Raw genomic sequence first — 21,058 nt, 5'->3', positions numbered from 1 at the left:
ATCCGAAATCCAGCCCGAGGCACCTCTGTGTCCCCCTGCTCCAGCCTGTCCCCTCCCTGAGCGTCCCTACCCCTCTCTCAGGTCCCTCCCTGGTGTTTGGGGAAGCTCCAGGAGGCCTTGGATAGGAAAAGGAACACTTTTGGCACGATGGAAATTTCTGTGGGATGGAAAGAACATTTCAGAGCTTCATTTTTCCTCCCTTGGAGATGCGTGGGGAGGTGTTTGGGGCATCAGGAGGATTTTTCCTGTCCTTTTTTGAAGCCCTGCATCCATCCCTGCCCTCCCACTGCCACTCACAGGCAATGACTGAAAGCTTCACCCTCCTAGAAGGCAACATTTTCACATTCCTGGTGTCTCCCAGGGTTTTATTTTTTTTTAAGCAATAAACACCTGAAATATCCATAATGGGGAAAACTTTGTGCCCCTTCAGCTATCCCTGGAAGCACCACACAAGCGTGTGAGAGAAGGGGATCCAGGGAGAGCAGGGGGCCAGGAAATGCTGGAATGGGCTGCTGTGACTTTCAGGAGAGAGGGGAAAAAAGAGAGATTTCAGAGCCTGGGAATGCTGGATGTGGTCAGCGCTGCCAGCTGAATGCTCGACACTGCCATTTCCTGTCAGTCAAAGTCCCGAGAGAAACTCCGGGCTGGGGATTTCCTGGAGCCGCCCAGGGTGATCCCTCCCGCTGAGCCCCCGAGGTGAGGAAGCGCTGCTCCCTCTCTCCAGCACCAAATATAGCCGGGAATCGGGAGCCTGAAATATTCCGGGAGGAATTTCTGCAGGCACAAGTGGCTTCTCAATAACCTCCCGTCCTTCGGGAGCCGACATCTGCAGGGATGAGGGCAGAGCGAGTGAGGAGGAATGCGTGGAATGGAAACTCAGCTGAGTGTGAAAGCAGGAACGATCCTTTCCTCTGGCTCCCAGGCCTCGCAGAGCTGCCAGCTCTGCAGAGAAATCCCTTCCTGCAGGCCCCAAACCCGCCAGCTCCCTGCTGGAAGCTGGGGAGGGGTGGGAAAAGGCGACCAGGGCAGGAGAGGGGTTTGCAGGCAGCCAAAGGGGGCAGGGACAGTGCCCGTGCACAGCTCAGGCTGCAGCCGGGATCCAGCCCAGCCCCTGGCACGGGGGGATTTGCTCCTGGCCCTGCCTTTTACCCACTCTCCTCTGCAGCAGATAAAAATTTGGCAGCAAGAGGAAAATCACCCTTTTCTCAAGTACCCCCATCCCAGCTCGCCTCAGATCTTGTCAGTGTCTGAGCTGATCCAGGGGGAGCTGGAAAAGGAGGGAGCAGGGCTGGGAGCATTTCCCAGTTCACCCCAAACTGGGCAGGGGAGCGGGGCTGGGCTTCACTCCTTTGGGAAGGAAAGTCCTGTTTGTTGGAAATGTGGCAAAAAAAAAACTGCCACCAGGGATGTCCCATCCCTGAAGTGCCCCAGGCCAGTGTGGACGGGCCTTGGAGCACCCTGGGACAGTGGGAGGTGGCAGGGGTGGCACTGGATGGGCTTTAATGTCCCTTCCGAGGCAGCCCAAGGCCTCCCTGAGGCGCTGGGAGTGCCAGAGCCAGAGCAGTTAATGACAATTAATAAAGCCATCAATAATTCAGCAGGAGCAGCAGCCGGGCTGACATTCCAGCCCCGCCGGCTGCTCCAGGGAATCAAAGAGCTCCCTCTTCCCCTGGCTGAGCTCTCATAAAGGCCCCCCTTGTGCCGGGCTGGAATTTCTGGCTGCTTCTGGCCGGGAATGACCCGGGACACGGCGGGACGGGGACACACAAAGGGCCGGGCTCTGCTCCTCCTGCTCCCATCCGGGATTATTGACCGGGAGCGGCTCTTGAGGATGGAGGGAGAGACAAGGATCTGGGCTGGACATTCCTGGCGGCGTTTTCCCGTCGCTGGCCTCACATCGAGGCTGTTTTATCCTCAAATTTCGGCTTCACTGGGAATGAGTCCGGACACGTTCGGTTCCCCGGGTGGAAAGCAGAGCCTGGAATTTCTCTCGCTTCAGAAATCACGCACAGCGCAACGCCGGCGTTGCAGCGCCCTTAAAACGTCACCTTCGAGCAGCCAGGGGAAAAGGAAAAAAAAAAAAAAAAAAAAAGGGATGTTCGCAGCGCTCAGGGAAGGTTTCACCTCTGCCACCTACCGGCACCAGCGCCGAGGGATGTCCCGGAGCCAGATCCTGCCTGGAATTGTGGATTCCACAAACGCCGCCGGGATTTTGAGCGCACCAACTTCGGAGCAGTTCCCGAGCTGCTCCCAGGCTGCGGCTGATGGGGGCAGGTGGGGGCAGCTGGGATAAATCGGCCCCGCTGCAGCTGGTCCCGCAATTCCCGAGCTAAATGTGGGAAGTGCTGAGGGAAGCCTGGGAGGCTTGGGAAGGGAATATTCGGGTGGGGAAGGCGGCTCTTCAGGAACCTGGAGGCTGCAAACAGCACAGAGAGCGTGAGAGCCTTTTATTGCCAGCACAGGGGTTTGTCTGGAAGGCAACAGAGCAGAAAATCAAACCCTTCTCTGAGCAGCAAACATTTATCCATTAATGAACCAGTGTTCTAATTTAATGTGTTTAATGGGTGTCTTCAACTTGGCTAAATCCTAAAACACTTCAACAGTTGCTACCTGGGGCAGGGGGAGAGATTTGAAGTTTCTTTTGCTTTATAAAACCTGGAGATTGAGAGGAGGAAATGCCTTGGTTGATCAAAGCACTGGAATTGCTTTCAGAAATCACCTTTCCCCAAAGCTGAATGTACAAACTACGGAGCATTTCTGCCACAGAGCCTGAGTCAGAGACCTTGGCAAGCTGGAAAAATACAGCTCCTCAAATCCCATCCCTCCCTTTCTCCTCAGATTCCCAAGAGAAAAGAAATTTAAGAGCTCAGAATGTTTTGGGTTCTGAGCTAAGACAACATGAGCTTCAGCTGGTGTCTGCACATCAGCTGTGGAAACCATGTCATTTTTATTGTGTGTGCAAACATGCACAGTGGGAAAAGAATGCAGATTGTGTTCCCAGCCCTCTTCCCTGGAGGAGAAGAGCACAGGGAATGGAATTCCACTCCCCAAGCCCTCCATGAGCTCACTCAGCTGGCCTGGCACGGATGGGCCCAACCTCTGCCACCCCAGCTCCTACTGGGATGGGAATGTCAGGAATAATCCGAGACTTCTCTGCACAAGTTCAAAGGAAAAGCAAGAGGAATCAGGCAGGGACAGAGGAGGGCTCCGTGGAGCTCAGGTGCTGCTGCTGCTGCTGCTGCCCATGGCCACGGAGAGGATTTCCTTGTGGAAGCTGGCCTGTGCATTCATCAGGTGGAACAGGTTCAGGAAGCTGCTGTCCTCCTCATCCCTGTCCCCTGGCAGGGCACAGAAAAGGAGGAGTGAAATGAAGGAATTCACCCAGGGAAGCTCAGGAGGTGAATCCCCCCGAGGCACAGCTCCCAGCAGAGGGGGGCAGCAGCCTGAGCTCTGGGCTGGGCTTTATCCTCAGCCTCGGCCCAGGCAGCACAGGAGGAGCTCCTGGAAGAGCCAGGACAAGGAGCTGGGCTGAGCTGGGCTGAGCTGGGCTGGGCTGAGCTGAGCTGGGCTGGGCTGAGCTGGGCTGGGATGGGCTGAGCTGGGCTGGGCTGGGCTGAGCTGGGCTGAGCTGAGCTGAGCTGGGCTGAGCTGAGCTGAGCTCCCTTGGGTGTTCCTCACTCCAGCTCAGCTGAGCTGAGCCCTGAGGCTCCAGCAGGGCCGAGGACAGGCAGCAGCTGCAGCTGGTGCAGGTTTAGGCTCAGCCCAAAGGGACCTTGGGCCCAGCTTTGTGGTGGGACAGATTTTAAACCACTGCTGGTTTCACCATCCGTGGCACCAGGAATCCCTTAAAAATGTAGTAATTTAAAATAAGTTTAAAATTAATAAGAGTAATAATAATATTAGTGATATAATAAATATATTAAAATTAATATAATATAATAAAGTATAATACATAATAATTATATAATCATTTAAAATAAATTTTAAATAAATATCTCTTCCCAGAGATGACACTTGTTTGGTTATTTTTGTTGCCCAGATTGGCTGTGGCTGCCCCTGGATCCCTGGCAGTGCCCAAGGCCAGGCTGGACAGGGCTTGGAGCAGCCTGGGACAGTGGGAGGTGTCCCTGCCATGGCAGGGCTGGCACTGGATGAACTTCAAGGTCCCTTCCCACCCAAACCACTCTGAAATTCTGGAGATCTGTCATTTTAAGTTCTCCAACCCCTGAGGCTCTGCAGGACTGCCCTGCCTGGGGAGGGAGGGAGGTTCCAGGCTGCTCTGGATGCCACGGCTGGCTCCGGAACTGCTCCAGAACTGCTCCAGAACTGCTCCAGGGATAAGTTTTTCTTCAAGCTGGGTCTTGTGAGCTCTCAGAGAACTTACCACATCTGAGATAGCCCAGCTACTTCAAATGGCATCAAACCAGTAGGATGGTTTTTGAGGTAGTGTTGGGAACAGAAAAGGTTTTAATAAAAGGGAAAATAACAAAGCTCTTACAGAGAAAAACCGAACTAGGGACAAGAGGTTTTTGCTCTTGCTAAAAACACCCCACAAAATAGATTATTTCCTTTGTTTTCTTCTTTTCTTAGTGAATGACTGAGGTGGGACTTTTTGGCCTCTGTCCAATTGGCCAAAGGACCAAGCCTTAAGTTTGAGGTGAAGCCTTAAAGGTCTTATGAGGTGTCTTTTTACCAAATTGAGGAGAGAAACTTCGGGGCTTTTTGCCTTTTTAAGGAGCCAAAGGATAATTTGGTCACTGTGTCAACAGGGGCACATTCCTGGTGCTAAAGTGAGCCTTACCAGCCAGCACTGCCTGCAGCATGTCCATGAGCATGCGAGCAAAGGAGTTCTCCAGGCACTGCAGGAAGTTGTTCCTCTCCCAGGGAGAGCTGAAAACCTTGCAGACCTTCTGCATCATCCTCACTGCCCAGTCCATGCAGTACAAGTCCTTCTCACACACCTGGAGGGCAGAGGAAGGATTTAAACCACAGTTTTTATCTAGAACATTCTCTCTCTGCCCTGCTGGGCTCTGTCCAGCAGCTCGGCCATGGCATTCTGTCTGCCCTCAGGGCAGTGTTCACATTTTATACCAAAAACTCTGTGTGCTGTGGTTACAATAACGTGCCAATGTCTGTCATTGATGTTGGGCAGTGTGTCTGTACCTTAAACCAATGAAAAGTGTCACCAACACAGCAAGACATGGAGGGCAAAAAGGAGAAGGAGGTCAGGACACGCCCAAATCCCTCCATCTTGTCCCCTGAACCCCATTCTAAAAAGCCCCAAAATTCTGCTTTTTCACCCTTTGTTAATTCAACTACCACACTGCTCAAACCCTTGTGGCTTGTAATTCCTCACACAGAGTTGGCAGCTTTTTCCACGGGCTAAAATCAAAGCCACAGGTGTTTTTGCCTTCGTGCCAGGGTCTCGAGCCAGCCAGGGCAGGCAGAGGGATGTCCTGGACTCCCACAGTCAGAAACAAAACTTCCTCTTTTTCCCCCTCTTTTGCATCCAGCGTGAGCGTGTGAGTTATTTTGTGTCAGAGTGCGACATGGGAGCAGTGAGGAAAAGATTTTTCCAGCCTGAGGCAGCAAATGTGGGGCAAAGAGGCTGAGCTGTACTCACCAGAACCATGAAGACCATGAGCCTGGCCAGCTCCACAGCCCTGCCATTCACAGCTTTGCTGGCCATGAAGGTGAAGCAGATGCTGTTCCCACTCAGGAGCAGCAGCCGAGCGTTGTTCTCCATCAGCCACTCCTGGGGAACGACTTTGGAGCGAGGGGAGAGAGGATTTCAGCCAACTGGATTTAGAGAAAATGCTCAGAACTTGACAGAAGGTTTACATAGTGTGTGTTTGTATGCAAACTTTGAGATAAGGAATGTTAACTTAGAAATGCTATAGAATAAGACAGTGTTGAGAGAGAAATGGAACTAGAAATAAGTTTTGAAGGATGGTCTTATTTATAAGAGCAGATATTTTAGAGAAATGGAATTACCAAAGATGTTTTGTACCAAGACCTACAAGGAGTAATTTTAGATAATTAGCTTTAAGACATTTACAACATAGTGTGGCTAAAGCTGATAGGGTAAAAAACACTTATAGTGTATTTTAATTAGGAAGTAGTTGGCTTCTAATTGTAATGGGGTGAATTATACCACCTGTATTGTCTCACCCTTCTCATGAAACTAAAAATAGAATAAAAGTTCTTAAAACACCTCCCAGTTGCTCCATCTCTGGGTCAGAAAAGGGTATAGTCCAACAACCTCTGAGCAGAAAAGGAGCAGTGAAATTGCACAAATAATCCCTACCAGGGATGGTTGGAGCTCTCCCCACCAGCTCTGGGACACAGCCAAAACTCTCAGTGTAGCTGGCAAAAATTGCTCAGGAGAATTTTGCCTGAGCAAACTCCGTGTTTGGACAACGTTTCCTGAATAATTCAAGGCAAGATTTGAGTTTTAAAGGTCTGCATGGGTTCTTAAAAGATTTCTCCACGGGGAAAGACAGCCTGGATGTGTAAAACAAACTGGGTTTGTCTCATCCCAGCCTGGCTTCCCAGTGTGATGACTTTTCCAGCTAAGCCACAGCTACTGAGAGGAATTTTGCAGCACACAGCTGGGTTTGGAGGACGTGAGGATCCATAATCCCAGGGATTAATGATAAAAGCAAAAACACACCTGACAGCTCATCCACAAGACTGATAACATCATCTGCTGTCCATTCTCTAGCTTCTGTACCATACAGCAGCTTAATTGCATCAGCTAAACCCTTCAGACTGGTCTCGTCTGTTGGTCCTTCTATCATTTTCTGCCAGACCACGTGTCCTGGGTGATATATCAATCACAACTGCTAGTGAGTGACAGTTTTTAAACAAGGAAGGTGCTAAACTGAGCCTCACAGCAGAGGCAGAGGAGAGGAATTCAGGTGACACCACTGAGGTTTTGTGATTATTTTCCATCTGTCACTTCAGTAGGGACAGCGAGTCCAACTTAAAGAAACCCAGGTTTAATAATGAAGTGAAAAAATGTGTTTTCCTGCAGGGAAATGGGTGCTTCTTTGGGATGGATTTGAGTCAAGTCTCCCCAAGTAGGGAGAAGAGAGGAACAGAGGTGTCATTTCATTTCTTCATTGAATTGTAACTTTTAGATATGTGTGTTTGTGTGCATAATTTATATAATTTCTGTATGAAAATATATAATTTAAAATATATTATTATTAGATATTTAAATATTTATATACATATATTTTCTGTATGTAAGTGATGTCTGGTTGAGCAGAACAATTTTTTCCCAGGCAATGCATTGGCTCCAATGGCTTCAAGATGGACAGAGGGCAGGTTCAGGTTGGGTTTTAGGAAGGAATTCCTTCCCTTCCATCCTCACGGGGGAATCCTGTGAGGGTGGTGAGGGGCTGGGATGGATTTCCCAGAGCAGCTGCAGCTGCCTCACCCCTGCAAGCGTCCCAGGCCAGGCTGGATGGGGTTTGGAGCACCCCATTTGGGACACTGGGAGGTGTCCCTGCCCACGGCCGCGGTGACACCGGATGAGCTTCAACGTCCCTTCCCACCCCAAGCCATTCCACGACTCCACCATTCCAACACAATCCCATCTTTTGGGCTTTCCTGCCCAGACAAGCTCCTCCCGGGGGCGCTCCCTTTGCTCACCATCGCGGGAGGACACGGGCCCGAAGATGATGTAGAGCAGGCGGGCCTGGTTGACCATGGGCCAGGGCTTGAGGATGCGAGTGAGCCAGAAGGCGCAGTCGCTGCGGCGGCTCCCGGGCGACAGCAGCACCCCCCGGCAGAACAGGCGGATCCGCAGCTCCAGCCGCCGGGCGCTGCCTGGAAAAAACACCGGCTGCGCTCAGCCCTTCCCCAGCCCTGCCTCCCTGCACAGCAGGGAAAGGAGGGGGTTTTTGTAACGTGCTTAATTCGGGTTTTGTCTCTCGCTTCCTGGGTTTTGGTGTTTTCCCCTGCGGGGTTTGGTTTCTGGGGTTTGGCAGTGGGAGGAAGGGTGGTGTGGCTGTGGATGGAGGGTTCCTCAGAAATCCCTTGTTCTCTGTTGGGAAATGGGAGAATTCCTTGAGAGGCATTTGTCCCATCCGTGCTGGGCTTCAGAAACATTAAACCTCACTTTTTATGCTTCATTTTATTGCTATTTTTTCTCTCTAATTCCTTTCCCATTGACTTCATTGTTGTAGGGTAGGAAAGATTCAAATCCACAACCGACGTGAAGACACAAGCGACGCTTTGGATTGATAACGGGATGACTTAAAATCCCTAAAGGCCTCTCAAGACAAATCAATTCAGAGACAAAAGCTGCTCTTGGGGAGGAGCCGTGTCCATCAGGTGAAGCTGTAGGATGCCCACAGAACTCCCAGCGGGGTCAGGGAGTTCCAAACCACCCTCAATCCCACAGCCAGGAGCCGTTTCCCCCTCTCCGCGCTGGCGCTTTTGGGTTTCTGGGGCTGCTGGCTGCTCGGAGTTACCTGGTTTGCTGCTGACCACCGTCTGCACCTTCCGGGCTAAATTGCTGAGCTCCCAGAGGAAGTTGAACACCCGGTGGCACTCGAGCTCATCCCAGCCCGCGGTCAGGATCTGGAGGGGAAACGGGCTGGAATTGAGGAGGTTGAGCAGAAATTCCGTTCCCGCTCCCAGCAGATAAACCCAATTTTATCCTGCAGTCTCCCAGGAGAGGGAGGGATGGGTCATACCTGAGTGGAGGTGCTTACTTGGAATTGGCCAGAAAATAAATTTTCTTACATGATTTGAAGCATTAGAAAGCAGGGATTCAGCAGTTGGTGCTTAAGGATTTGATAGTGAAATTGGCCAGAAAATAAACTTTCTACCATGATGTGAAGCATTAGAAAGCAGGAATTCATCAGGTGGTGCTTAAGGATTTGATAGTGAAATTGGCCAGAAAATAAACTTTCTAATATGATTTGAAGCATTAGAAAGCAGGGATTCATCAGCCTGATGCCTCCCAGAATCAAAAACTGCTGAGAGTGCCCCAAAATCTGATTTGTGGCTGTTATGTGGAAGGGATTTGCTACAAAATGTCCCAGCACTAATAATCCCCTGCTCTTCTAAGACAGGATTTTAATTTTTATGTTTGGTTTACATTCATTTTAAGCTACCACAAGCAGAAACTGTTCTGGCCTTTGATGTGTGGAGCCATTTCCCTGGAAGCTAAAGCATCTCTGCTCTTGACCAGTGAATTTGGGGCTGTGTGATAAAATTCTCCCTTTCTCCCCTGTCTTCTTAGGTAATAAATTGCTAATTAAAAAACCCAGACTGGCTGGGAGTGAAATCCAGGCCAAGAAATCCTCAGCAGTCAAATCAGCAACTTCCAGCACAGGAAGGAAAACCCAGAGAACTGCATGAATCAACATCACCCTAAAACACACACACACACAAAAAAAAAACAGTTTATGCTTTAAAAAAATCTTGCAAAACACAGAATAATTTAGAAAAATGGATGAATTTTCATTTTTTATTCGTGCTACTTGCCTTGTGTGCATGGGGATACCGTACCTGTAAGAAGACCCCGTAGCACTGCAGCCCCAGGCAGTGCAGGGGACTGGCACAACCATTCAGCTTGAAACAGGAAACCTGCAAGGGCAAAAACAGCCGTGGTTTGTCCTAATTAGTCAGTCATTAATTGCCCTGATTGGAAAGGCTCCGTGGCCCTCGCGTTCCTCGGTTCAGAGAGGTGCAGCAGGATTCCCTCCCCTCTCGGTGTGAGCCATGGGAATGTTGTGGGAATGAGGTACTGGAATGGGTTATGGGAGGTGCTTTAGGGGTTCGAGTCAAAACTGGCAGTGACAAAAGGGTTTGGGGAAGAAAAACCCAATTTTCAGGGTGGAAAACTCAATTTTCGGGGAGAAAAGCCTCCATTTTTGGGGAGGAAAAGCCCAGTTTTGAAGGAGGAAAAAGCCAGTTTTCAGGGATGAAAACCCCCATTTTCAGGGACAAACCAGCCCATTTTTAGGGAAGAAAACCCCCATTTTCAGGGAGGAAAAACCCAAAAATTTGTGTACACTCATGAATACACCACCCGAAAAAAAATCTCAAAAAGAACAAAGTATCAAATTAACAAACCAAGAACATGGATAAGGGGGTTTTACCTCAGGATTTTAATAAGGATCCACTTCACCAAGGTGCAATGCACCAAAATGCACACAAGCCATAGATGGAGAATAAATTTATAGACCTTACAAATGAGCAGCTCTAACAAGGATGGGCCAAATAATCCATGGATATTCTGTGGATAATCCATGGAATTCCCATCTGAATGGGCCAAATAATCCATGGATATCTCATGGATAATCCATGGAATTCCCCCCTGCATGGGCCAAATCTCTGATTTAAAAAAAAATATTAATATAAATAATAATTATAATTATTATAACTATATATATTATATATAATGACAATTATAATTTAAAGTATATTATTGTAGTAATATAAAATTGAAAATTAATATAAATGTTGGTTTGCATATTAATATTTATATTGATATTTATATTGATATTTATATTGATGTAAACATTAATATAAATATTAATATGAATATAAATGTAAATATTAATGTAAATATTACTATTAAATCAATATTAAAATAAATAAATAAATTGTAAAAGGATTTTAAAATTTAATTTTTTTAAATAATGGAATTTTAATTATAAAATTAATACAATAAATATTGATATAAAATAATAAGAAGAATTCTATGAAAGGTATATAAAAGAAAAGGTAAAAAAAAACCATCTTGGCCTCAGACTTACCCCTGAGAGCACCTTGTGCACGTACTTGAGCCTGTCCCTGGTGGGCAGCAGCAGCGTGCACCTCTTGAGCAGCAGCCCTGTGGCAGAGGGGAGCAACACACAGCTCTGGGGGTGCTCAGACACTGCTGGAGCATCCTCAGGGGAAAAAAATAATAGTAATACGGCCTGGAAATGGAGATACAGAGATTAAACTAATAAAAAAAATAATAATGCAGCTTGAAAATGCAAATACGGAGAAAATGCTGCTGCTCCGAGGTTGTAAGAGCCTGTGACCAGAGATGGGGGACTCCAGGAATAAAAGATCATTTTCAGGGAGGAAAAAGCCAAATTTTCAGGGAGGAAAACCCCATTTTTCAGGGAGGAAAATCTTCATTTTCAAGGGTGAAAAACCTCAATTTTCAGGGAGGAAAAACCCTTATATATAACTATATATATATATATAACTTGCCTATATATAACCATGTATACATATCTAACTGCAGTTATAGGCAAGCCTGAAGACCCTTTAGTTTTGGTTCCATTGCATGACATATTTTCCTTTGCTGAGCATCTCAATCCATAATCAATCAATCAATCAATCAATCAATCCTGTTACTGTTACCTATAGCCTATCACAACTACAATCATTACCATATTATGGTCAATACTGTCCAATCACATGAGTTACACTTTAAGCTTTAAGTTGTTTTTCTCTTTTCTTACAGTGGTAAATTCTTAGACCTTTTTTTCTACTTGCCACATTAACATGTTTGCTTGCCTGTGGTATCTTTCTGCTTTTCCTAAGACCTATTTCTGCTTGGTAAAAACATCTTTTTTCTTTGTGGCCAACATATTCTTTGCTCTGGTCATAAAACCTCCTTCCAACTCGATTTAAGCTTTGCTTTCTTAGTTGTCCAGCAAGACTGGCTCAGGAATTGTCAATTTAGGCATTTATTGTTCTTCTGTATCAAAACTTGCTTCCATCTCTATTCTCTACACCCAGGGATCTTTCTGGGATAACGTTGGAGCTCTGGATGCTGAGAGTTTTAAACTTTCTGAGAGACTCTGACTCCCAGCACTTGACCTGAGGCTGTGGAGAAAGCTTCCAAAACTGACTGACAGCACTGGGGTTACGGGTGTGGAGTTGGTTAGGAGTGTGAGACAGCACAGGGTGGGAAACGTAGAGTTTGGGGTTTTAGAATACAGAAATAAATATGGGGTGAGATGGAGGTTTTAGGGTGGAGACAGGTTGTTCTTCTTCACCTCCTTCTTCCTTCTTCATCACCTCCTTCTTCCTTCTTCTCCGTGGGTTTGGGTGGTGTTTTGTAACTGCACAGAGAAGTCCACAGTGCTGGCTTTGAGTGGTCAGTTATTGGGTTAAAATAATTGGGATTGGGTTAAAAGTGAAAATAATTTAGGTGTCATTTCTTAACTGGCTAGTTTAGCCTTAAAAGACCTTGCAGCAAGAGACAGTTGGCCATTTTGTGCCTTGCTAAGGAGAGAGTGCAGAACTCAGTGCTGTGAGGCTGGAACGCTGAGAAGGAACAATGAACACCTGAGTGTGAACACAAACCATCCTCTCAAGTGCCTCAATCCCCACCCTGACAGAGGCAGGAAAAGGAAGCAGAGGACCCACGCCACACATATCTGTGAAACTTTCTTGTCAAACGTTCATCTTTCCCAACACGGGGTGAAGGAGCAGGGATTTGTGTTTGGAGCAGGGGTAGCAGGGCCTTCTTTTCCCAAAGGAATATTTGCAGGGAGTTCCCAGCTCCCTGCACCCGCTCTAAGTTGTTCGTGGTGGTGTTTAAAGCCCCTGTTACTCACAGTTGGAGCTGTATTAAAATTCCTGCCTTGGTTTGGGAATTACAGCTGTTCAAAATATTGGCAGAAATGTTTAACTTGTTGCACCTCTGTGCTGGTTTTCCCCTTACATCATCCCCCAGTTTTTTTTCGGGGTAGCCACATGCTCTAAGAAGCAAATATTCTGAAATTCCTTCATGTAAAACATAGCAGAGAGGGAAATTTATTCTCGTGTTTGGCATGTCAGAGTCTGGAGCTCATTATGCTGAGGAGCAGCTGGTTGTTGAGCAGAATTTCTTCTACACTCCTGACAGAAACTGGGTTAACAGCTTGCACTCAAAGCCTTTCACCAGGATAAAAAATATATATACTGCTTGTTAATTAATCAAGGAATGCACTGAAAAGCCTGGAGTTTCCCAGGGGAAAGAAAGAAAAAAAATATTTTTTTCAAAAAAAGAAGAAAAAAATCCTAAAACCCCACAATTTTTTCCCCAAGGTCAGAAAGCACCTTGTGGATTTGCTGTGGTTCTGAAGTGCCTCTCGCCTGGCTCAGAGCGTGTCAGCATTCCTGCAGACAGCCATCATTTATTCATCTGCCCCAAAGCTCAGCCAAGTCCATTTTTTATGGGCTGCCTCAGGCTTTGGAGAGCTCCCCGAGGAGCAGCTGCTAGGACAGCTCAGCTCCACACCAGAGCCATCCACCAGGGGAAAACCGTGTGGAGGACAAGAAAGGGCTGAGCAAAAGGTGATTTTTTTTGCCAGCAGTTTATTCCTGCTGCAGTGTAAATATTGATTTTGCAGCCAGCCCTACCAGGAAGCTTCCCCTGAGCCTCCCACTGTGACACAGCCAAAAATTTTATATATATATATATATTTTTTTTTTTTTTTAAATATGTGTTTTGTGTTCTACAGCTGCTGCAGGGGTGGGCTCACACCTACATTTAAATAACAAGGTGCCATTTTGGGTGAGATTACTACAAAGCAATGCTGATTTCTTTTAAAGAATTACAAGGTTCCAGGCTTCCTTTTAAAGAGGAAATACTCAGATAAATATTAAAAGGTACTTTAAGATACCTCCAAACCTCCATGGTTTGCTTACAATAGGTTTTTATTCGAAATGGTTTGAACAGCTTTCCTTTACCTTGTGTGATTTAATGTCTTTAATGCATTTAATGTATTTAATGTCTTTATCTAATGTCTTTAGTGCCTTTATCTAATGTATTTTAATGCCTTTATTTAATGTCTTTAGTGCTTTTATTTAATGTATTTAATGCCTTGATTTAATGTATTTTAATGCATTTATTTAATGTCTTTAGTGCTTTTATTTAATGTATTTAATGCCTTGATTTAATATATTTTAATGTCTTTATTTAATCTTTAGTGCCTTTATTGAAAGTATTTAATGCCTTTATTTAATGGATTTTAACACCTTTATTTAATGTCTTTAGTGCCTTTATTGAATGTATTTAATGCCTTTATTTAAGGGGCAGGACAAGCAGGTGTTTTTCCCCTAAATCAGAGGTTTTGGGACACCTGGAGAAGGTGGGACATGCAGGGGATTTTTTCCATAAATCAGATATTTTGGGATACTCGGAAGAGGCAGGACACGAGGGGTTTTCTTCCATAAATCAGAAATTTTGGGACTCTCAGAAGGAGTGGGACAAGCAGGGTTTCTTTCAATAAATCAGAAATTTTGGGACTCACAGAAGGAGAGGGACAAGCAGGGTTTTTTCAATAAAATATATACCTATAGATAAAATATATACCTATAGATAAAATTATATTTAAAATGTTTATCTTCTCAAAGCAGGGATTTTTACACACAGAATTGTGAATTCCATAGAAATTTTGAGACACCCAAAGGGGCGTGACAAGCAGAGTTTTGTTTGTTTGGTTGTTTTTTTTTTTTTTTCCATAACTCAGAAATGATGGAAGAATTCCAGGCAATTCCTCAGTGCTGGAAGGGATTCTTTTTTTCTCCTCTATTTTTTTTTTTTTTTTGGCCACACCCTCAGCATTCCCGCGTTCATACACGTGCCAGGAGACAGCTTTGGAGGGAGTTTTGCTCTCACCTAGAGCTCGGTAGTGCTCCAGGATGGAGGCTCCTCCTCTCCTGGCAGGGAGCTCCTGGTGGAAGTCCTGCAGCAGCAGCCGCCGGCTCCCTGACGAGGTGGAGATGTAATTAATCAGGCGGCCGCTGATGGTTTTGGACACCATGCTCAGCATGCTGATGTCCTTCACTGCAAAAGCAAAGCCCAGTGTGTGAAAAAACGCATCTTTTATCATCGGCACAAATATTTCCACACATATTTTCACAAATATTTTCACAAATATTACAATGAATATTCGATGTGTAACGTTAGAAAGTTGTGCTGTATTGATTCTCTTAAGTAGACTCAATACAGCACAACCAAATGTAGTTTTAGGTTATAACATAATGTTAGAATAGAAACTCTGCGATGTGAGATATTTTTTTTACTAGCTCAAGAAAAGGTAAACAAGAAACTCTTAGCACAGAGATAACAGTGACAGGAAACCCGAAGAGTTGCAGCCTCCTTATGGGAAAAGACATTCTTCCACCTTCTCTCCAATGAACCACCAGGATTAAGGGGAAGGAGGTGACAAAAACCAGAAAAAAATCTTAATTTGCAAGGAATTTATGCATGAGGTATGAGATCTATGAATATGCAACAGGCTGTTGCTTTTAAGGGTTATTCCTTTGTTCACAAGGCGTGGTTTTGGCAGCTCAGTGCCCAAAAACATCCAGACGTGCAAAATTCTTTGCTTTTTATTGTCTCCTGGTGTCCTAATCCTCATTGCCCAAATTTTTATTACTCTAATTTTATTACTATTTTTTTAATAACTATTTTATTACTAATAAACTTTTAAGATTTTTAAAAAACAAGTGATTGGTGTTTTTCACACCCAGGACACTCCTAAATCCCCGCTGCAAGGGAAAAAGTGCTGATCACCAGTCTAGCTTCAAAAGAACAAGGCCAAGAAATGAGATTTATAAATAAAACCGAAATTAATTACTGTTGGTCTGCTTTGCCAGCGAACTGGAGATATTAGAAACTGAGAGATCTAAGGAGTAATTTTCACATTTGAGAGGCAGAAAACGACTTCAAATAGGTTGCCAAATATATATTGTTCAAATATCATTGCACTCTTGGTCGGTTGTTCTTCCATACTTAAAAAGCTGAAAATGTGAAATCACATGAAATTATTTTAACGACCTAAAAGTGACAATAGCGCTACGCACATTTAAAATAAATAAATAGCTAAAAGGTAGATTTCAGGTGTTGATGTCTCTGATCAGGCCCTCCTCACCTGAGAGGTAGTTCAACACCATCTGGAAGATCTCCAAGGGAAGCGTTTGGAAGTCCCCCAGCGCGGCCAGGGCCGGGGAATCGCTGCCCGGGGCGCGGCCGGAGCGGCGGCGGCTCCGCCTGTGCCGCTGCCGGGGGAGCGGGGCGCGGCCGCTGCCCGCGCTCGGGGTCATTGCTGCGCTCCCACCAGCGGAGCCTGGGGAAAGACCAAACAGTGCCCATTAAATGTGATTTCCTGGCGAGGGAAAGGCGCCCAGAATGAGGAAATGACTGCCTTGGAGACACTGAGAGAGAAAATCCCGCGGGATAAACTGCTTGGATTCACGGAAAGCAATCTGCTGAATAACTTGGAGTGCGTGAAGAATAAAATGTGTTCTAACTCATTTATAACAATAATATATAATAATATCTAAGAATAATATAAAATATATAAAATAAAGAAGAAATAAATATATATTATAGCATAAATAATACAAAAAAACAGAATAATATATATTAATAATAATATACAATATGTAACATATAATAATATATAATAATGCATCATAATACTATACTATACTATACTATACTATACTATACTATAATAAATTTGTATACATATAATATATTATATAATATATATATATTATATACAATATAATATATATCATATATTATATATATTATATATTATATATTATATTATATTATATTATATTATATTATATTATATTATATTATAATTTATAAACTTATAAAATATATAATATAATAAATAATATTATGTATTTTATATATTATTGCATATATACATATATATGTACAATAAATATGTATAATAGGTATGTATATGTATAATAAATATTGTGTAATTTTATATATTATTGCATATATATATAATAAATATGTATAATATGTATATATATGTATAAAAAATATTATGTATTTTTATATATTATTGCATATATATATATGAATAATAAATATGTATAATATGTATATATGTATAATAAATATTATGTATTTTTAATAAATAATATAACGAATATAATTATTATAATTTATAATAATATTGCAGTGTGTTGAAATGTGTAAATAAAGAAATTCTAAACATAAATAATGTCTAGGGGACTGGAGGGTTCAGCTGATTTTGGGGGAGGAAGAGGCAAAAGCACTGAGGGCACAGAAAGTGAGGAGAGCAGCTCTGGAGGGGAATTCACATTTCATTTGTCACACTCGTTATTCAACAGAACAGCAAAACGCTGTTATTGAAAGGATCAGCACCGTCCCTTCAGAGTGATAATTCCTGATTGTGCAGGAGCCAGCCGAAGATTAAAAGCACTGAAGTGACTCTTCAAACCCTCCTTTTCCTGCAGCACCGAGTCGGTGCAAGGCTTCATCTCATGGAATGTGATATAAAAATAAATGAAAAAGAAAGGCGTTGATGTAGTTAGTAAAGAAAATTTAATTTTTTTAAAAATTTAAATTTATTCAATACATTTATTTTTATTTTTTATTTATTTTTTATTTATTTTTATTTATTTTTTAAATTATTTTATTATTATTTATTTTATTATTTTTTTTTAATTTATTTTTATTTTTATTCGATAAAAAGAAAAATAAATAAGTTTTCACTGCCCACAATGAGGGCTCTGTTGGTGCTGAGAAATCAGGGAATTTTGGGGAAAAAACACACGGGGCTGGCAGGAGCTGGGGACACTGGGAATTCTACATTTAAGGAATTCTTTGTGTCACTGGGAGCGTTTTTAATTTAGCTGGGGGACATTTCTGGCTTGCTAAAGCAGCTGAAAACTTTCACAGGGCTTGGGAGGAGATGTGTCTGCTGCTAAAATGAGTGGGTTGAGGGTTTTAGGAGGGGGAAATTGACAAAAGGCCTTGAGGAAAAATCACCTAGAGATAAAATTATATTTAAAATGCTTCTCTTCTAAAAGCAGGGATTTTTACACACAGAATTGTGGATTCCATAGAAATCCCCTGTGTGCCACATAAAAATCAGCCCATTCCCTGTTTACGATCAGGCAGCACAAAACTTGGCTAAATCTGGTGCATATTTCTGATCCAGGCTTTAGAAATAAAGTTGCAATCCTAAAATACTTTCTTCTCTTTCCACTCTCTGTCTGGAGCTGTGGGGATTTTTAAAAATAGTTTTAAATTTTTTTTTTTCCTGTGATTTTTTTTTCAAAAATCTTACCTTGGCTCTCCAGTTGTAGAAGGGAAAATATTTTGCCCCCAGCGAGGTTTTTGGCAAGGATTTGTCTAATATTTGTCTGTTTCTGTGCAATCTGGTCAAAGTGAACTTGATTATCGCTGTTTTGATGCAGAGCAGAGCTAGATAAAATTAATGTCAATAAAAAGGAGTGCAAACAGCCAGTTTTAAAGCCTTTCCTGAAAGCTCCCATTTGCTTCCTCTTTGACTTAAAGTGGTTTTGTTTTTATTTCTTAGGGAGTTGAGCCAGAGCGGGGCAATGGGCTGTGCATCTCCATCTGCTGCTGGGGACACCAGTGTTTGGAGAACTGCTTAATCCACACTGGAAATTGAAAGGTAAATGTTAAATATTTAACAAGCTAAACTCATAATATTAGCTAAGAAGGGTCATCTCATTTGTGGCTATAAACTAATTTGTTTACAAGGCAGAAAGCATCAACTTCCACCCACGCTGGCCTTAAGCAGTCGCTAAACTCCTGCTAATGGATGCACTTTAGTCCTGATATTTCTCGGAGCCCTGTGTTAACATTTGGCAAACATTTATTGCAAAAAAGGTGTTTACTCTGGAGATGGGTTTGGGATGTTTCCCTTTCCCTTCCTCAGAACCCCGAGCATAAACCCAGTGGCTTTGAATATTAACTCGATGGGGGTTTTCATTTGTTTTTCCCGTTTTTTCTCTCGTCTTTCATGGTATAAAAAGGAAATAAAATAGAGTGGAAGAAAATAGAAGTAAATAAAATAATCATTTTCAAGCACAAGGCGAAACGGAGGATGACAGAACACTGAGTGCACCCATGCAGTTACCTTGTTACCCTTAACCTACACTGAAAACTTTTGTTTAAAAAGAGTGGTTTTATTTATGATAACTGCTCTGTGTAAGATTGATGGTGGAAATCGGTCCCAAAAGCTCCTAAATTGGAGAATAATGTGAGTATAAAGCAGAGCTGAGGGTTCCTGGCCCTGTTGTTGATGGCGCCCAGGTTGTGTGAGGGGACTGGCTCCCAACAGAGGAGGAAAACACTAAAAATTGCCCCTTTTTCCCTCACTCCAGCCTGGATTTGCTCCTCAGGCTTCAATATTTGATGAAAGGGGTTATTTTTGGTTATTTTTGGCCTTTTACCTGTGGTTTTGGGTCAGATTTGGACAGGCTGTGACCTTTAGGCCAAAGGATGGGCCAGGCTGTGTCCTCTCCATGAGCCATCTCCCCCCCAGGCTCCCAAACTTCGTGGCTAAAGGGCTGAAATGGGGGACCTGCACCCCAAAAACCTACAGAAAATTCATAGAGGATGTCTGACAGTTGATGGTACTCACATAAAACACTTTATCAGCCGCTTTTTACCTCAGGGAAACCCCCTCTCCACAAACAGCCCCGGCCGAGCGCCCACAGCGAGCTCTGAGGGAGCAGCAGGGGATGGGGGTGCGGGATCACCAACCTCCCTGAGGGGGAAAGAAACCCCAAACCGCCATTTAAAAATTATTATTATTTAAATTCAACTCTTCAAAGCCTTATTTCAGTCAAATGTTGCTACCTATTGGGGTTAAAAGGCGTTCTGGTCGTAGGAGCAGAGGCGGGTGTGTATAGGCAGCACAGCTGTGTTCGGGAGCCTCAGCCGGGAGCAGAAATGTTGGCAAATATTAAAAACCAACACAGCAAGTTTCGATTTGGGAGCTGCCAGTGTGGCCACAGACGCGCTGGAGGGAGGAAATTATCACGGACGACAACAGCGTGCCCCTTCAGCGGTGTTTCGCTCGTGTTATTGGCAACTCCGGCCCTTTTTTAGGTGAATTTTGGCGAATTTTTGGTAATAACGATTTTTCCCGCCTTTTCGCCCGCGCCTGCTCTCGGCGCGAGGGGCGGGGGGGGGGGACGGGACGGGGGCGGGGCGCGAGCGGCGCGCGCGCGGCTTTTCCCGCCCGCGATGTCCCCGCCCCCCTCATGAATATTTAAACAAGACACGCCCCCTCACCATAACGGGAAGAGCGCGCCGCCTGTTACGCGCCCGCGCTGCCACGCCCCCCTCATGAATAATCAATGAGGGATCTGATGTGTTTTGGCGGGGTGAGGGGACATCGGGGGTCCCTGGGGGGACATGGTGTCCTCAGGGCAGGGCTGGCCCGGCCCGGCGGGTGGGGACGTGGGGTGGAAGGGCAGGTGTGGGCGTGTCCTGGGGCGGGGAGGCTCAGGTGTGTGGGGTCCCACAGGTGTGGGGCACCTTGGATGTGGGGTTGGCAGGGATGGGGTGCCACAGGTGTGGGGTTCCCACAGGTGTGTTGGGTGTCACTGGGTTTTGGGGTATCACTGGGTTTTGGGGTATCAGAGATTTGTGGGTTATCACTGGGTTTTGGGGTTCCACAGGTGTGTGGGGTGTCACTGGGTTTTGGGGTTCCACAGGTGTGATCCCACAGGAGCATCACTCAGGGATGGGAGCACAGGGCACCTGCAGGGCTCTGGGATTCTCTGTAAGGTACCTGGACCCCGGCCTGTGGACCTAAAACCCCACACCCTGCACAGTGGTTCTACTTGAGCCCAGAGCCACAAACCCACCTCCAACCCTCATCTCCAACCTCATCTCCAGCCTTCATCTCCATCCCTCATTTCCAACCCTCATTTCCAACCTCATCTCCAACCTTCATCTCCGTCATCTCCATTCCTCATTTCCAACCCTTATCTCCAACCTTCATCTCCATCCCTCATCTCCAGCCCTCACTTCCAACCTTCATCTCCAACCTCATCTCCAGCCTTCATCTCCATCCCTCATTTCCAACCTCATCTCCAACCTTCATCTCCGTCATCTCCATCCCTCATCTCCAACCCTTATCTCCAACCTTCACCTCCAACATTCAACTCCAACCTTCATCTCCAACCTCATCTCCAACCTCATCTCCAACCTTCATCTCCGTCATCTCCATCCCTCATCTCCAACCTTCATCTCCATCCCTCATCTCCAACCCTCATC

General features: G+C 44.8%; 1 protein-coding gene across 5 annotated transcripts; it reads right to left on the bottom strand.

Moving 5' to 3' along the window:
• Positions 1–326: 326 nt before the first annotated feature.
• FBXO47 (F-box protein 47) lies at positions 327–19,958 on the bottom strand. 5 transcript variants are annotated; one of them, XM_053965528.1, is made up of 12 exons: positions 19,631–19,958; positions 19,413–19,538; positions 15,894–16,088; positions 14,636–14,803; positions 10,782–10,858; positions 9,529–9,606; positions 8,484–8,592; positions 7,660–7,836; positions 6,674–6,820; positions 5,624–5,766; positions 4,802–4,961; positions 327–3,338 (listed from the first exon to the last, which is right to left on the bottom strand). In XM_053965528.1, exons 3-12 carry the CDS (start codon positions 16,063–16,065, stop codon positions 3,217–3,219), a joined length of 1,353 nt encoding a protein of 450 aa, XP_053821503.1. In that variant the 5' UTR covers positions 16,066–16,088; positions 19,413–19,538; positions 19,631–19,958; the 3' UTR covers positions 327–3,216. The 5 variants fall into 5 exon arrangements, with proteins under 5 accessions (XP_053821503.1, XP_053821504.1, XP_053821508.1 ...); XM_053965529.1 differs by having other exon boundaries at positions 19,441–19,538; XM_053965533.1 differs by lacking the exon at positions 6,674–6,820.
• Positions 19,959–21,058: the final 1,100 nt, after the last annotated feature.

The sequence above is a fragment of the Vidua chalybeata genome, chromosome 26 (assembly GCF_026979565.1).
Source record: "Vidua chalybeata isolate OUT-0048 chromosome 26, bVidCha1 merged haplotype, whole genome shotgun sequence".
NCBI classification, from domain to species: domain Eukaryota; kingdom Metazoa; phylum Chordata; class Aves; order Passeriformes; family Viduidae; genus Vidua; species Vidua chalybeata.
This window is presented reverse-complemented; position numbering and strand designations above follow the sequence as displayed.

What these genes read in the sequence shown, in the direction of transcription:
- FBXO47 (XM_053965528.1), bottom strand. Translation starts at nt 16,065, where the DNA reads ATGACCCCGAGCGCGGGCAGCGGCCGCGCCCCGCTCCCCCGGCAGCGG. An exon ending in TCATGGTCTTCATGGTTCTG is followed by an intron (nt 4,962 to 5,623) that starts GTGAGTACAGCT and finishes TCTGCCCTCCAG; the next exon opens with GTGTGTGAGAAGGACTTGTA. An exon ending in GCTGCAGGCAGTGCTGGCTG is followed by an intron (nt 3,339 to 4,801) that starts GTAAGGCTCACT and finishes GTGCCCTGCCAG; the next exon opens with GGGACAGGGATGAGGAGGAC.